This window comes from Aspergillus nidulans, chromosome VII (genome assembly GCF_000011425.1).
Source record: "Aspergillus nidulans FGSC A4 chromosome VII".
NCBI classification, from domain to species: Eukaryota; Fungi; Ascomycota; class Eurotiomycetes; order Eurotiales; family Aspergillaceae; genus Aspergillus; species Aspergillus nidulans.
In genome coordinates, this window is record NC_066263.1 from 3465629 (window position 1) to 3481451 (window position 15823).

The 15823-nt window shown below is 48.5% G+C and overlaps 6 protein-coding genes across 6 annotated transcripts, besides 1 other annotated feature; 3 read left to right on the forward strand and 3 right to left on the reverse strand.

Moving 5' to 3' along the window:
* Window positions 1-15823: part of a sequence feature (contig 1.38 569..233386(1)) that runs on past both edges of the window.
* ANIA_02312 (putative stress response RCI peptide) lies at window positions 817-1444 on the forward strand (the record flags this gene model as incomplete). The annotated part of the gene is made up of 2 exons (XM_654824.2): window positions 817-979; window positions 1029-1444. The coding sequence occupies exons 1-2, from the start codon at window positions 922-924 to the stop codon at window positions 1442-1444; spliced, it is 474 nt and encodes a 157-aa protein (XP_659916.1). The 5' UTR covers window positions 817-921.
* she9 lies at window positions 1874-3348 on the forward strand (the record flags this gene model as incomplete). Its single annotated transcript, XM_654825.1, has 2 exons — window positions 1874-2417; window positions 2477-3348. 2 exons carry the CDS (start codon window positions 1874-1876, stop codon window positions 3346-3348), a joined length of 1416 nt encoding a protein of 471 aa, XP_659917.1.
* ANIA_02314 (1,4-alpha-glucan branching enzyme GLC3) lies at window positions 6129-8908 on the forward strand. The gene is made up of 8 exons (XM_050613013.1): window positions 6129-6254; window positions 6310-6434; window positions 6530-6629; window positions 6695-6807; window positions 6866-7557; window positions 7607-7942; window positions 7992-8622; window positions 8719-8908. The coding sequence occupies exons 1-8, from the start codon at window positions 6224-6226 to the stop codon at window positions 8743-8745; spliced, it is 2055 nt and encodes a 684-aa protein (XP_050468858.1). The 5' UTR covers window positions 6129-6223; the 3' UTR covers window positions 8746-8908.
* On the reverse strand, window positions 9133-11544 carry ANIA_02315 (F1F0 ATP synthase subunit beta). The gene is made up of 7 exons (XM_654827.2): window positions 11465-11544; window positions 11224-11393; window positions 10999-11084; window positions 10892-10934; window positions 10496-10812; window positions 9596-10445; window positions 9133-9541 (listed from the first exon to the last, which is right to left on the reverse strand). Exons 1-7 carry the CDS (start codon window positions 11473-11475, stop codon window positions 9462-9464), a joined length of 1557 nt encoding a protein of 518 aa, XP_659919.2. The 5' UTR covers window positions 11476-11544; the 3' UTR covers window positions 9133-9461.
* On the reverse strand, window positions 12370-13557 carry ANIA_02316 (cytochrome c oxidase subunit V). The gene is made up of 3 exons (XM_654828.2): window positions 13132-13557; window positions 12855-13048; window positions 12370-12762 (listed from the first exon to the last, which is right to left on the reverse strand). The coding sequence occupies exons 1-3, from the start codon at window positions 13439-13441 to the stop codon at window positions 12673-12675; spliced, it is 594 nt and encodes a 197-aa protein (XP_659920.1). The 5' UTR covers window positions 13442-13557; the 3' UTR covers window positions 12370-12672.
* ANIA_02317 (cofilin) lies at window positions 13844-15129 on the reverse strand. Its single transcript, XM_050613014.1, has 6 exons — window positions 15065-15129; window positions 14922-14966; window positions 14844-14854; window positions 14498-14758; window positions 14388-14436; window positions 13844-14327 (listed from the first exon to the last, which is right to left on the reverse strand). The coding sequence occupies exons 2-6, from the start codon at window positions 14925-14927 to the stop codon at window positions 14190-14192; spliced, it is 465 nt and encodes a 154-aa protein (XP_050468859.1). The 5' UTR covers window positions 14928-14966; window positions 15065-15129; the 3' UTR covers window positions 13844-14189.

A 15823-nucleotide genomic window follows, 5' to 3' on the forward strand; every position in this document is an offset into this window, starting at 1 on the left:
TGAAACTATACCGTGCTCTAGTCCACAGCTGACAACAGATAAAGGTTGAGTGAGTAGCCGAAGTATACGCGCGGTAGTAGTATCTACAACGGGCACGGTAGACCATTCAGACGGACATGGGATACAGGAGGTTATGAGCCCAGAGTGTCTATCTCAAAAAAATGTATGTTTATTGTTGGCCTCGGACACCTTCGAAGTAATAGTGTAGAATGAACGTTGATTGGATAGATTTTCGTGAGTATGACCACACCACAAGCATCACAATGTCCTTGATGGTCTATTCTGTACAGTAAGGCTTGTGACTTGGATACAAAACACGTAGTTTTCTTTTCTTTAATTACCCATATGTTATTAAGTAAAAAGCTTTATTTCAACAAGTCAGCATGTTAGCTCAGGGGAAGAGCGCCGGGCTCATAACCCGGAGGACCCTGGATCGAAACCAGGACATGCTAAGTTACTTCTTTTTTTCTTTTTTTCTTTTTTTTTCCCTTTCTGGGGTTATACACATTTTATCTAAATTTTTATCAATATTTTATATTGTTTCTTTTTTATCTACTCCTTTAACCACCCACACCATTAGTATCTTGGACTTTCCTGAGGTTCTCCAATTGTTTAGAATAAATTGTCTTCTGTCGTCCCCTTTTATGTTGAAGCCGAGATTCGACCGATACTCGGCTCTCCGGGGAAGCTCATCTGTGCAACGACTTTCCGCTCCCCACCTGTGGCGCAGTGCGCCACACCAGACATGTGACTGCGACAGTTGTGACCTCATCTGATCGTGGCTGATCATCAGTGAGATAGGCATCTATCTTCGTCATTCTTTTTTTCCACCTTTGCTCCTCAAGTTCCATCCTTGGGTAGATAAAATATAACTTCGGGCTTCAAAAAACTCTTTCCTGCACCTTTTTAACCCCTGTAACCATGTGTGGTTCTGACATGTTTCTTGCCATACTGGCAATCTTCTTCCCACCCGTCTCAGGTAAGTCAGTCTCCATCTCGCCCGTATCTCCCGCTCATTTCTTGCCCAGTCTGGATCAAAGTAGGCATCTGTACGGCCGACTCCATTATCAACCTTGCCCTCTGCTGTCTGGGCTATGTTCCCGGTCTCATTCATGCGTGGTACATAATTCTCAAAAATCCCGAGCCGGACTATGACGACCCGTCATACCAGCCAGTTCCTAACCGGAGGGGGGACGTCGAGAACGGGCACGTAACATATTACTACGTCTCTCACCAGCCTGCTCCCACCCGACCCCAAAGAGGATACGGGACCATGCCTTCCCAGCATGCTTCAGACGCACAGTCGCCGTCTAGACCGCCTGCTCCTAAATCCCAACATGAACACAATACGGCCGGTAGCAGCAGTCAGGCAAATGAGGATACCAGCCCTCCTACGTACGCCGAGGCTGTTAAGGGAGATCACAAAGTGCAGAACCACGACTAGACCATCACCCAAAGAATCGATCATACTTCTCACTCGCATTTGCACCTAGATACCCATACCTTGTGAACCGGTGACCCTTGAACAAACTACTAGTTAATGAACATTAATGTGTTATGAGCTGATTTGCTACCAATATTGTTATCGTTGTTTTCGAGCTTTGATTGTGCTAGTGAGCTTTTGTTCATACGACCAGTCTTAATCTATTTCATTCTTAAAACTATAATTTGATGCAACTTCATTGACCTTAAATTTTGAAGATGCCTGGACTATCATAGTAGATTAACAGACCTCGTAGGATTAATGTAAGGGCGGTTTGCGATGACCGTTCAGCCGAAGTGGTCCCCGCGGAGCCGCCCGGCCTTTCAACCTGGAACATCTGTCGCGGTCACCAACAGCGAACCGGACGGTTCTTGTGACCTCACAGTCACGATGCAATCGATGCCATGGCTATTTAGACAATCTCTACGGACGGGTCTGAATTTATCGAGAACATCCCTTCCCGGTCGATCGCCAATTTCTCCAGCTCCTATTTCCAAAGTTCATTCCAAAACAGCAAGGCGAAACTTCTCAGTCTGTTTACGATGCCATTTCCGATACCAACCATCCCTTCGCTCTGATGAAATCAAGAGGTCAACAGATGAGAAACAGGACAAGAAAATAGAAGAACCTGTGATTGCCTTGGGTGCACCGGAGAGTACTCAAGCAGAGCCCAATGCGGGGGCCCAGGACACTTCGCAGACTGCAGACACGGTACACACACAGGGACAGGAAGGGAAGAAGGAGGATGAGCCCGGCTCAACACAGAATGGAGGCCTCCCTTCATATATCGAGGATCGTCGGTCGCAATTTTCTAAGCAGTTCACCACATGGATGGACAATCTGCAGTCAAATGTCTTCGTGGCGGGCCAGCGGCTGAACGACTTGACTGGTTACTCTTCCATCGAAGCCCTCAAAAGGAATATACAGGAGCAAGGTTGGTCATCGTAACCCATATTAGTGTTGTTCACCCGGCCGCTGCTAAACCCTTACCAGAGAAACGCCTCCGAGCCGCTCGCCATCGAGTCCGAACAGCGAAAGAAGCTTACGCAGCCGCAATCAACCGACGGTCAACATCGCAACGTGAGGTAAACGAACTACTACAGCGTAAACACGCCTGGTCGCCGGCGGATCTGGAACGATTCACACATCTATACCGCAACGATCATACAAATGAGGTTGCCGAAAATGAAACGCAGGAAGCGCTCTCAGCGGCCGAGCGCGAGTCGGAAGAGGCTGCTGCCAGTCTCACCAAGAGCATCCTTTCTCGCTATCACGAGGAGCAAGTCTGGTCGGATAAGATCCGTCGTATGAGTACATGGGGGACCTGGGGCTTGATGGGCGTCAATGTCCTCCTCTTCCTGATCTTTCAAATAGCCGTCGAGCCTTGGCGCCGAAAAAGACTCGTCAAGGGATTTGAGGAGAAGGTCCTCGAGGCCATTGAGAAGGAAAAAATCCTTGTTCACAGCCAGCCCGTACCACCTGTCGAATTCACTGCTACCCAAGACGCTCACTCTCCCACCTCCGGTCTTGTCACCCCATCTCCTGGAGATAATATCGCTTCAGAAGAATCCTCTGAGGCGACTGTGGCCGCGAATACACCAACGACAACCGCCGAAGACGAAGCTTCGGGGAGCATGGCTCCAGAGAACATAACAAGCAGCAGTCTAGAGTCCTACAAACCTCCTTCGTTGCAGTCTCTCCTATCATCTATGTCCATCGAATGCTGCCGTCAATACATACATTACCTGCTCAGCGAGAGCCCCGTCACCGTCACACAACGCGATATTTCTGTAGTTGCCGCCACAAGTGCCGCAGCCGGTGCCACTCTTATGGGTTTGGTTGTCGCCTTGATTCGTTCACAGTGAGCCACGGTTAATTGCATATATCTGTATCAGCTTAGCTATACCTCATGTATTACTATTCTTTAGCATTAAATTAGAGGCAAGATAATTTAAAGCTATCATGATTTACCCTCACCGAGATGCAAAATCTCAACACTTTTGTCACCACTACTCCGACTATGCTCTTATTTGAGACGGGGACATAAAGAAAGAGAAGATTACTTTTTAACACACGTAGAGGTTAATCAAGTAGGTTTCCCCTCCTTGTCCAGTGTCCCAAATTCGTCCACTTTGTCATGGTCCTCCCTCCCCGCCTCTTGCTCCTCCCTCCAATACCCCCTCGCCTTGCGCCGCTCTCGGCGCCGCGCATTTCTGCGTGTTTGACCTCCAACAGGGCGGCAGTATGAGGTACACAAGCCTACGGAAGAGAGCTGCCATGGCATTATCGCAAACAAGAGTGTGCTCGGCGTTCGCAGCTTCTACTTCAGCCGTAGCCTCATTAAGGCTGGGGTAGCAGTTGGACTATTCTCATAAGCAGCATTTTGTAGGTGGTAAACAGGGTAATTCTGGGTAATTGCAGAGCGTAGGCATGCAAGTCTGCAAGAGATAGGTCTAATATATAGAGTGGCCTAGAAAAAAGTGGTAAGAGATCTGGACATGGCCAGGAAAACAGATATAGCGGGCATAAGTGGCAGAAGGTTCATGGATCACAAGATACAAAAAAAGCCAGCTGGAAGAGCGTAACTGACTAGAAGTGAGAAGACGCTCCGAGTATTGAGATAGTAGATAAAGGCTGGTATCGTACGTACTGGCATATTGATAATTGCTTCGTGGTCGTTGAAAGGCCAGATGAATTCGACTAAAGCTGAGAGAGGATAGACGGTTCATCCTCGCCGTTTATTACCATGACTTGACGAGAGCTCTACCTTTGTTCTCATTACATCCTCAGAATCCTAGGAGACATCTGATTCCATTTAGAGACTTACAAGTCCACAGAGTTCATAATGAGTGATATCGTATAGTTGGTTGACATACAAACGACAAGGGGATATTCAATCAGAGAGCTACTTTAAAGCTGAGCAACAAGCCCTCCTCCCCCTTCTACTTTGCTTCTCTCCTCCTACTATCAACTCTTCCCCTTTCTCAAACAACCTGCGCGTCTTCAAGCCTACACGGTTAACAGTCAGAGCCATTTACCACTCCAGGGTTTTCTAATAGGCTGTTTCATTTTTCTTCAACCACATCGAAGCAACATGCTTTTACTTTTTCTCGATCCCGTCTCTACGGCTGACCACAGTTTAACCGCTGAAAGGACAAAGAGCTGACCGGCCCGCACATTGACCTCACGCGCTTATCTATATCAAGCAACATGACCCTCTTAATGCAACAAATGACTTCAAACCATTCCCATTCTTACAAAGCTCAAAAGGCGTCATATGTGAAGAACACGGTCTATATTGTCTCAGGAATGTTTTGGAATAGGAAAGGTATGCTTCAGTCCGGCTTGGTCGTGATTAACGGTTGAGATGGGCTGTTTCCCATTCCGGAAGCTCTGTCAGTCTCTTCCAGCTCTACATCGAAGAAAAAGTTCAGATAGTTATGAAGGATTAGCTAACAACCGCCTATTACGTGAAGTAACCGTTCCGCATCTTGTTGCCATGCCTCTTGGAGATATGAACGTTCCAAGGAAGAACTGGGACCGCGGCTTCCATCGCATTATCTCTTGAGGAAGATACGCTGAGGGTCAAGAGACGAATCCTCCGTCGATTGGAATACATCCCATATGCAGTCTAGAGGGAGAGCGAGGATCGCAACAGAGCCTGTGATGTCCCTGACAAAATAGTGGTGTGACGGGCATTTAGGGCTGCCTGTGGTGCTCACTTCCCAACGTCACCGGCCTTGTGCACACACAAAGTCTATATATCATGACCTGAGCCCGAGTGGTATTCCATGCTCAGAGCAGAAGATGGGCTTCTTCAGCAGTCTCTGATATGATGGATCACATGTTGCCATAACGCGCAAAGTCGATAGGCGGCGGGATATTGCTTGACGCAACAGTCAAGGAGGGAGACTGATGCTAATTCGACTAACTGAGCCTAGATACTCTGCAGTTACTTGCAATTATGGTCGTCATCTAGCCTTTTGCTACAGTCATTGGAGGTTATGCTACAGGCACTTGATTTCTTACATCTGTACTGTTTCTCCCTTCTCTGTCGGCGCCTGCACCTAGGGGTAAAGCACCCCAACTCGCTGCACAACATAATGCGCTGACATCGGCCTATTACTGGTTTGAGGAAGGTCCAAATCGTTTGATCTGGTAAAGGAAAAGGTTCGAAAGTCAGGAGAAGGAGTATATGATTTCGTAGCACTATCTGCTTTTGATTCAAAGTTCTAGGAACTTTAGGAACTGCTTTTTCCTTGGGTTATGGTCCTCTAACCTCCGGGTAACGGGATACAGAACAAATACATAAACAGCACGCGCACTGATGTTACTCAACAAGTGGCCCGTTTGGCCACTTTGAATAGAAACCACTAACTACCGCCACTATGCAGACGATGATCGCAGTGTCCAATCAGACCACGGCACACCCTTGAAACCCAGCCGATTAAAGGTGATAAAAACCCGTCGATGGCTGTTCCAAGACCAAAAAGAGGTTGGGAAAAGATAGTGATGTCAGCGATGTGGAATGTTGGCAGGACACGGACCCCCGCAATCAACTCCTCCCAGGAACAAGAGCTCTGAACCGCTTCTTTCCCGCATCCGGTTCACTTTTTTTTTACTCTCTAAAACTTCGAAGACTCAATCAATTCCTACTCTATTTTGGCCCTGGAGTTTATTCCTGACGCGACTCTCAACGCGTATCGAGCCTGAGCCAGCTTATCTCGTTGCTCAACGGCCATGACTTCCACAGCTCCATCTGACGGCACTGGTGGGTCAAAGAACGCCGATTATTCAGTCAATGACATTCTAACGCTGATCTACAGGTATCATCGATCTTGATCCGTGGTTAGAGCCTTTTCGGGAGGCTATCAAGCGCCGATTCGATTATGTTGAGAGCTGGATCAAGACCGTTGATGAGGTGGAGGGAGGTCTCGATAAGTTCAGCAAGGTGAGTAGACTATCAACTATCCAGTTGTGTTCCCCATTTTCTCTATAACTTGTGTGCAACGGCTAATTGGAGAGCTTTTTCCATGGGGACGATAGGGCTATGAGAAATTCGGCTTCAATGTCAGCGAGACGGGCGACATCACCTACAGGGAATGGGCTCCAAACGCCATAGAAGCGGCGCTGGTGGGTGACTTCAGTACGTCTGTCTGGCACCTGGGGTGGGTAAAATCGCCAGTTAAAGCACGTTACTAAGACTGGCAGACAATTGGGATACCAAGGCGAATCCAATGACGAGAGACAACTTCGGTGTTTGGGAGATTGCCCTTCCTGCGAAGAATGGCACGCCGGTCATACCGCATGATAGTAAGGTTAAGGTATGTTTACGGCATGCAGCTTCACCACCGTGGGGGTTCTAATGCTGACTTCCTACAGATAACTATGGTCACCCGCAGCGGAGAACGTATATATCGTATTCCCGCATGGATCAAGCGTGTTGTGCAAGATCTGAATGTATCGCCTATCTACGAATCTGTCTTTTGGAACCCACCAAAGGCAGAGCGGTATAACTTTCAGCATGCGCGCCCTAAGAAACCCGAAAGCCTACGGATCTATGAAGCTCACGTCGGTATCTCGTCCCCGGATACCAGAGTAGCAACATACAAGGAGTTCACAGCCAACATGCTCCCTCGGATTAAGTACCTAGGCTACAACGCAATCCAGCTCATGGCCATTATGGAACATGCCTACTATGCCAGCTTCGGGTACCAGGTTAACAATTTCTTCGCAGCGAGTAGTCGCTACGGTAAGCCCGAGGATCTGAAGGAACTGGTTGACACGGCACATAGTATGGGCTTGGTAGTTCTCCTCGACGTGGTGCACAGCCACGCATCGAAGAACGTCGATGACGGACTGAACATGTTTGATGGCAGTGACCATTTATATTTCCATTCCGGGTCAAAAGGTCAGCACGAGCTATGGGACAGCCGACTGTTTAACTACGGAAACCATGAAGTTCTGCGGTTCCTCCTTAGCAATCTTCGCTTTTGGATGGAGGAATACGGCTTTGACGGTTTTCGATTTGATGGTGTCACCAGCATGTTATATACCCATCACGGTATTGGGACGTGAGTCACGATAATCTCGATATTTTTTACAAGTGCTCACCAGTGTCAGTGGCTTTTCAGGCGGATACCACGAATACTTCGGTCCAGCAGTTGACGACGATGGCGTTATGTACCTAGCCCTAGCAAACGAAATGCTGCACCGTCTTTACCCAGATTGCATAACCGTGGCAGAGGATGTTTCGGGAATGCCAGCGTTATGCCTACCACACGGCCTTGGTGGAGTCGGATTCGACTATCGTCTCGCGATGGCCATTCCAGATATGTATATCAAGCTTCTAAAAGAGAAGTCAGACAACGATTGGGACATTGGCAATCTCGCCTTCACGTTGACAAACCGACGCCATGGCGAGAAGACCATTGCATACGCAGAAAGCCACGACCAAGCGTAAGTCCTCCCGTCTTCTGTAACAGACCCAAATCCTAACATAACCCAGTCTCGTCGGCGACAAATCTCTCATGATGTGGCTCTGCGATAAAGAAATGTACACACACATGTCCGTCCTGACAGAGTTCACCCCCGTCATCGAACGCGGCATGGCACTCCACAAAATGATCCGGCTTGTCACACACGCCCTTGGTGGCGAAGGCTACCTCAATTTCGAAGGTAACGAATTCGGGCACCCCGAATGGCTCGACTTTCCCCGCGCCGGCAACAACAACTCCTTCTGGTACGCACGTCGCCAACTAAACCTGACCGAAGATCACCTTCTACGCTACAGATTCCTTAACGAGTTCGACCGCGCCATGCAGTTGACAGAATCCAAGTACGGCTGGCTCCATGCGCCCCAGGCTTATATTTCTCTCAAGCACGAAGGAGATAAAGTGCTTGTCTTTGAGCGGGCGGATTTGCTATGGATTTTCAATTTCCATCCTACGGAGAGTTTTACCGATTATAGGGTCGGTGTAGAACAAGCTGGGACTTATCGGGTTGTGCTTGACACTGATGACCAGGCGTTTGGGGGCTTGGGAAGGATCGATCAGGGGACTAGATTCTTTACAACCGATATGGAATGGAATGGGAGGAGGAATTACTTGCAGGTTTATATTCCGACTAGGACTGCTCTGGTGAGTCTACTCGTTCTTGAACCCTTCATGCCTTTTTCTCTTCGTGGTTGTCATCTGTATACGAAACTCGATACTAATCACTTCTGTTGGATGTAGGCCCTAGCATTGGAAGAGACGCTGTAATACTCCACTCCGGAGCTTTTACGTGCGAATATATTCGCTATTAAGATACTCTTTCTCGAAAACTAACGCCAGACCAAACTATATATCTATATGTACCGACCATATATCCGTATCCTAGCATGTTGAGATAGTTCATAGCATAATTTAATCTTTGTTAACCGCGCAATTTCTCACCCCTTCCCTTTGCTGTACACTATGGGTGATTTTGTTCATCATTGGCCTCGTACATAGTACATGAGACGTTAAACAGCCAGGATGAGTTCAGATAGCAGGGACATAACATCTACTGCGAGAGCCATGCTGCAATCTCCATCATTTGATGAAGCTGCACAAGCTCCAGACAACATACTACAGAGGCTAGACGAGAGGTACTACAATGGAGAAAAAGAATAAACCATATTTTCCAATCCAACAAAAGAAATGATACATGTTGTCCCTGCCCGAGGGTATAAGGCCGGGTGTGGTCATTTAATTTACTTACATGAGCACAATATATTGTCACACGAGTCTAGATGTTCTGCATCCGAGACTTCAAGGGGGTTGCCGGGACTGAGTGCTCCTTTTCCCTTTAAAAGTAGAGGAATTGACCTTTCTTTTTTCAACTTCCTTCTTCTCAATTCGAGTACTGTACACGCATCGACGGAAAATGGAACAATGAGAAAAGGAAGTCCATGTCTAACAAAAAGGAAAAAGGGCGCTTCAAAGCAATATTACATTTAGTTCTTGGCGAGATCGGCCAAGATCTTCTCACCCTTAGCACGGGCGGAGGCCAAGTCACCAACCATGTAGAAGGCAGCTATAAGGAAGTTAGTGATGGAGTCGATGAATAGAAACAAAAGAATACACTTACCCTCAGGAAGGTCATCACCCTCACCGTTCATGATAGCCTTGAAAGAGGCGATGGTGTCCTTAAGGTCGACGAGCTTACCCTCGATACCAGTGAAGACCTGGGCGACGGTGAAAGGCTGAGAGAGGAAACGCTCAAGCTTACGAGCACGCTCGACAGTAAGCTTGTCAGCCTCAGAAAGTTCGTCCATACCAAGAATGGCAATGATATCCTGAAGGGACTTGTACTCCTGAAGCATCTGCTGGACACGAGTGGCGGTGTTGTAGTGTTCCTCACCGACAATACGGGGGTCCAGCATACGAGACTTAGAGTCAAGAGGGTCGACAGCAGGGTAGATACCCAACTCAGAAATACCACGAGACAAGACAGTGGTGGCATCCAAGTGAGCGAAGGTGGTGGCGGGGGCAGGGTCAGTCAGATCGTCAGCGGGCACGTAGACGGCCTGGACGGAGGTAATGGAACCCTTGGTGGTAGTGGTAATACGTTCCTGCATACCACCCATGTCGACGGCCAGAGTGGGCTGGTAACCGACGGCAGAGGGGATACGACCGAGAAGGGCAGACACCTCAGAACCGGCCTGGGTGAAACGGAAAATGTTGTCAATGAAGAGCAGCACGTCCTGACCCTCCTCGTCACGGAAGTATTCAGCAATGGTCAGACCAGTAAGGGCGACACGGGCACGAGCACCGGGGGGCTCGTTCATCTGACCGAACACCAGAGACACCTTGGATTCACCATCGAGCTGAATGACACCGGTCTCCTGCATTTCGTGGTACAGATCGTTACCCTCACGAGTACGCTCACCGACACCGGTGAAAACAGAGTAACCACCGTGAGCCTTGGCGATGTTGTTCTAAAGAGAAATTAGACATTTTCGTGTGAAGTCCCAGATACGAAACTTACAATCAGCTCCTGAATGAACACGGTCTTACCGACACCGGCACCACCGAAGAGACCAATCTTACCACCACGAGCGTAGGGGGCAAGAAGGTCAACAACCTTGATACCAGTGACGAGAATCTCAGCAGTGGTGGACTGCTCGGTGAACTCGGGAGCCTCAGCGTGAATGGGGGCATACTTGGTGGCCTTGATGGGGCCACGCTCGTCAATGGGGTCACCAGTGACGTTGACGATACGACCAAGGGTGCCAGGGCCGACAGGGATGGTGATGGGAGCGCCAGTGTCACGGGCGGGAGCACCACGAGTAAGACCCTCGGTACCTAGAACGGAGATATCAATATCTTGAGCAAAGACATGGTGATCACACGAAGTGTTCACGCCAGAAAGGAAGCGACTTACCATCCATAGCAATGGTACGGACGACATTCTCACCCAAGTGTTGCTTTGAAAGTGTCAGCCATCAGAACTTGGTGTTATCAATCGGTTTCTTGATATCAATTACATACAGAAACCTCGAGAACGAGCTTCTGGCCGTTGTTCTCGGTCTCAATGGCGTTGAGAATGGCGGGAAGCTTCTCACCCTCAAACTTCACTGTAATTCCCAAGTCAGATATCAGGTCTTGACATTATTTTGAGGTTTTTATTGATGGATGTTGTGATGAAATCGGGTGTAGAAAAGATTTTCGCGTAGCCGCCAACGAGGGAGAATTGGCGGTATCTGAGGTACATACCGTCGACGACGGCACCGATGACCTGGTGAATCTTTCCACCGGCAGCGGTCTCAGTGCTGGCGAGGCGAGCGAATGAAGGGAAGCCATTGAGCTTGGAGGGCTGGAGGGCGCGGCGTGCGACGGGGGAAGGTCGAGCAAAAGCAGCCCTCCCGAAGGTCCGGGCCAGACCGCTGTTGAGAGAAAAAACACAAGTCAGCGCGACTAAAACATCAATAAAATATTCGAAGAATGAAAAACAAACCTCTTAAACATTGTGATGGTGTTGAAGAGCGAAAAGGGTATAGATGGGGAAGGGAGAAAGGATGGAAGAGAGAGAAGAGGAGGAAAGGGAAGAGTTGAGGTTGGAACTTGGACACGAATGTGGCCGGCTTAGCCTTTACGGGGCTTGTGCCGACCGGTCCCGTGATCTTCCGTACCGGGGCAACCAGCAGACAGCACAACAAGAGGCTCTGAGCTTTACGATTATTGATCTAATATAATAATTATTTTAGCTTATTTGAATCCTCTTGATATTCCTAACTATCATCCTGAGCTCAATTCTGTCGACTTAAGTGAGCTCCGAGCTTGTCCGGCCGGTTGTTACGGGAACTCAAAATGAGGAGGTTCGAGGTCTTGGCAACCGGATGCAAGGAAGAACGAACTGACCCTCCGGTGAGCAGCTCCATTGAGCACACCCAGGCGCATTTAGGATCTCTCGTCCTCAGATCCCAATGGTTCCTAATCTACTATGAACGTTGATTTAGAGGTCGAGTATTATTCGTCTAGTCTGCAGTAGTAAATCATCATCCAACGTCCCCATTAAAGAGAGCCATTCCTCGCCTATCGGAGCTCTCAACAGAACTCTAACCATATGCGGTTGAGGAATGACAGTCAAAAATTTTCAACCTGTTTTGGAGGGCCCCTATTGTTCTCGGAATCGCTATTCCATCGCGTTGATTATTTGAGTGTCTTCAAATTCTATGTAACTTTATGCGTGTGTCTGAATGACAGTATTGACGGTGGAAAATACATTTTGCAACTTTTGACCAAGCTGTGCTAGTATGCTGTCATCAGAACCGAATTACCACTTACGTAGCAGTTCCAGCAAAGGCACGGAGCTCATGAACGAACTCTATCGTCACTCTTCCATTGACCCTGTGTACAGGTTATTTGAGACTGCTTGTGCGTCGGTAAAACTTTAATATAGAACAATACAGGAAAAGCAAAGTAACGCACACTGATCTATGGCTACAAAGGAGATACATTGGATATGGCACAGTACGAGATACACAGGTAGTTTTCGGCTGAGGTCGACAAAGCAAGTGAGACACTGGCGAAAGGTCGTGTCCACGAACAATCGGCTCAGCCGGCATTGCCAGGGAGTATTGGGAGATAGGCGCTAGAATCCACCGCGGCCTACCAGATATGTCCGATTGCGATACCTGACTCTCCCAAATTCTATACATCAATTTATGACTTGTCGGCAGGAGGGCTCTGAACGAATCCCTTGCCCTCGTAGCCCTGGCTGCTGACACCGTAGATGGGGTTGATCTTCTCGCGCTGTTGGGTAGAAAAAATATTGTCAGCAACAACTCAATTGGTCGCAAAAAAAGCATTATCGGCTTATGAGACGGAAATAGTGAGAAACATACCAGAGCGTACTCGTTGGTGGCCTCCTGCCATTCCTTGCTCATGGTCTTGGGCAGAGGCTTAGCGAAGAGGTGGATGAAGTAGAACAGGCCGACAGAGACAACGCAGAGCTGGGCGACCTTGAAAAAGATCCTAAGGTTCTCACCCTTGGGGGGCTGAGAGCGAGGGCCGTGGGGTCCGAAAGCGATCCAGTAGGCTATAAAAATGAACAACAGCAGCCGCGGTTAGCAAAACTCTGATATAGGCTCAAGGTCAGGCATCCTTATGGCGAAAACGTACCAGCCTTTTTCTCCTGTAGAGTCATTTGATGCCAGTCAACCTTCATGCGGTCGCGCAGCTGCATCCACAGGTCGGCCTGCTCCTGAGGAGGCAGAGCCTCCCAGCGCTTCTCGATGCCGGCAAGTGTGGGATTGGCAATGGCGTGCTCTGAGGCCGCGCGGGTCTGCTGGGCAGCGATAGACTTCTTCTCAGCCTGGGGACGGGCATTGACGCAGGTCATGGGGCTAGAGATAGTGCGGTAAGAGCGAATGGCAGGCATCGGCATGGCCGAGCTACGAGCAACAGCTCGAGAAATGGAGGGAGCGAACATTGCGTGCGGCGGCCGAAGGACGACTAGAAAATAATTAAATGGTGAATTTTTTAGCTCTTGTAAAAGCGACAAGGTCAATGCCTCGGGACCGAGGATGTACTGATGTGAGTGACGAGGACAGGAGGTGAGTCGCGATGAAAGACGTTCGTGGGAAGTTCGAGGACATCGCACCACCTACAAATCACGTGCACTAGCGGGCAGCGACTCATTGGAAGAAGATTCCTAATCTCTCCGTCACTAATTCGGCTCCTTGGCTATCTCACTCTCATATATCTACTGTATAACAACTCGAAGCACTTTTTTCTGCCCAGATTTTTTGAGTTTGTCTGAGTCCCGATACTCTCTCAAGTTACTATATCTACTGCCTAGCCGTACTTTATTTCGAGCTCAGCGCGAGAACAGCGTCTAGCAATCACTTATATGAAGGCGATATCGTGCTTTACTTTACACCAAACTGCAAGAGTTAATCTCTGCAGAAGGTAGAAGTATTCTGTACAGGCAAACGCTGACGAAGAAGGAACAGGAAATGACAAAAAAGCAGCCCTCTCAAAAGCTCGTTCCTGGGAAGTTGCCACGGTCGCGAAAACGACATGGTCACTGTGCAGGCGTTCAAGTCATAACGATTTGATATTGATTGGATGCGCGCAAGGAAAGTCAATGGCACTTCGCAACTCAATCAATCATAGGCGTTATAGCGCGAAATCCCACGTCATCGCATTTTGGCCCGGACCCAGCCGTCGCCATTTGTCTATTTGGCCTTACCACCGCTGACCTCGGCGAGGATAGACTTCCAAGCGAGATCTCCCTTGTCGTCGGCGTGGATGGATGTAACGACGTTGAGAGCGTTCTTCAAAACCTCTCGAGTGCTGGCGTAGATCATGGACCACTGTTGTTCTTTGTGAGCAGCCTATATGATAATAATCAGAGTTTAGTAACAAAAACATACGTTGATAGAGGTACCGGAAGGCACCCAAGAGATGAAAATGATCTTGCTCCTGCAGAAACAAAGGTTGTCAGTCAGGCACATTGTCCAGCTCGGGGTACTAGTGATAATACCTTGTGCCTTCACCACCACCCAAGTCATATTCGACATCGTAGACAGCATAGCGGGGAGCGGGCTTGCCGTTGGCATCCTTGGCGTCACCGAGTTTGTTGAGGAAAGTCTCGTAATCAGGGTCGTCGGAGGTCTCATCAACAACAACCTGTTTCTTGTCGTCCGAGATCTTGAAGATAATGAATTTGGGCTTAGATCCCTTCTGACCACCGGTCATGCGGAGGTTGTTGAATGCGGTAATGCATTCATCCTGAACCTGGACACTGAGCGTTCAACAGCGTTAGAATCGTATATAACGCCGGGTATAATCAATTCGAGGCCGACGCTGGGGGCGACGAGTAAACATACCCAGATGCGAGCTATGCAACGACAAGCTACAGTTAACAGAACGAATTTCCAATGTATGCGATTGTATCAGTTACTCACCGACATTGTTATTCTAGAGTGAGGCTTTGCAATATGTGATTTGCACTGGCAGACGACGTCAGCTGTAATTGCTCGCCTGGTTTGCTCCACCCCATATCTAAGTAGAGAGAGGCTGGATATAAAACTTTGGTGTTCCAACTGACCAGCAAGACCTAAATGTGAATGGGGAAATGGTTATTTCAAGAGGTAGGATTATTGGGAGCAAAAGACAAGTAGGTAGAGGGATGGGGGAAGTTCGAGAGGGGCACTCACTTCCAAGTTGCTGCGCTTGCGTTAGGCGGTTAGTGGGGTGGCCGACCAGCCACGCTTGATTCGCTGCGACAGTCGTAACAATGCCACACTGTCAGCCCCTGAATCATTATTTTTATACTCTGCAAAATAAACGTGCAGCCTGCAACTGTCTACATATTTGAGGCTGCCCTATTCAGGCAGGTGATTTCAACAGACCCAGGCCGTGCCGCCCTTGGATTGATCACATTTACGCTGTTGACCGAAGTAGAACCGGCGGAGAATTTGGATCTATAATATTGCAGGTATGAAGCTAAATATACGTACATATATCGATATGTACCGAAGAAAGTTAGTCAAGCCACTAGTAAGAACCAAAGGCAGATAGCCGTTGCGCATTCGACAATTGAAAGCTCGTCCTCCTCAACAAAGTGAAACAAATGCATATCGAACCCATGAGGGTTGAAGTAGCATGAGGTACTGTTGTAGAGTCTTGAATGCGTGAGAATGGCAGTTCCAAAGAAGTCATTTACCGCTGAAAAGAAGGGGTATATAAACACAAAAGCGCTAAAGGAAAGGTCGTCTCGGGCGCATCCGGAGGGGTCTCGAAAGTTGCTGAGTAGCAAACAGTGGTAAGGCCAGTAGGGCGAATAAATGAAGCCGTAAACAGGCAA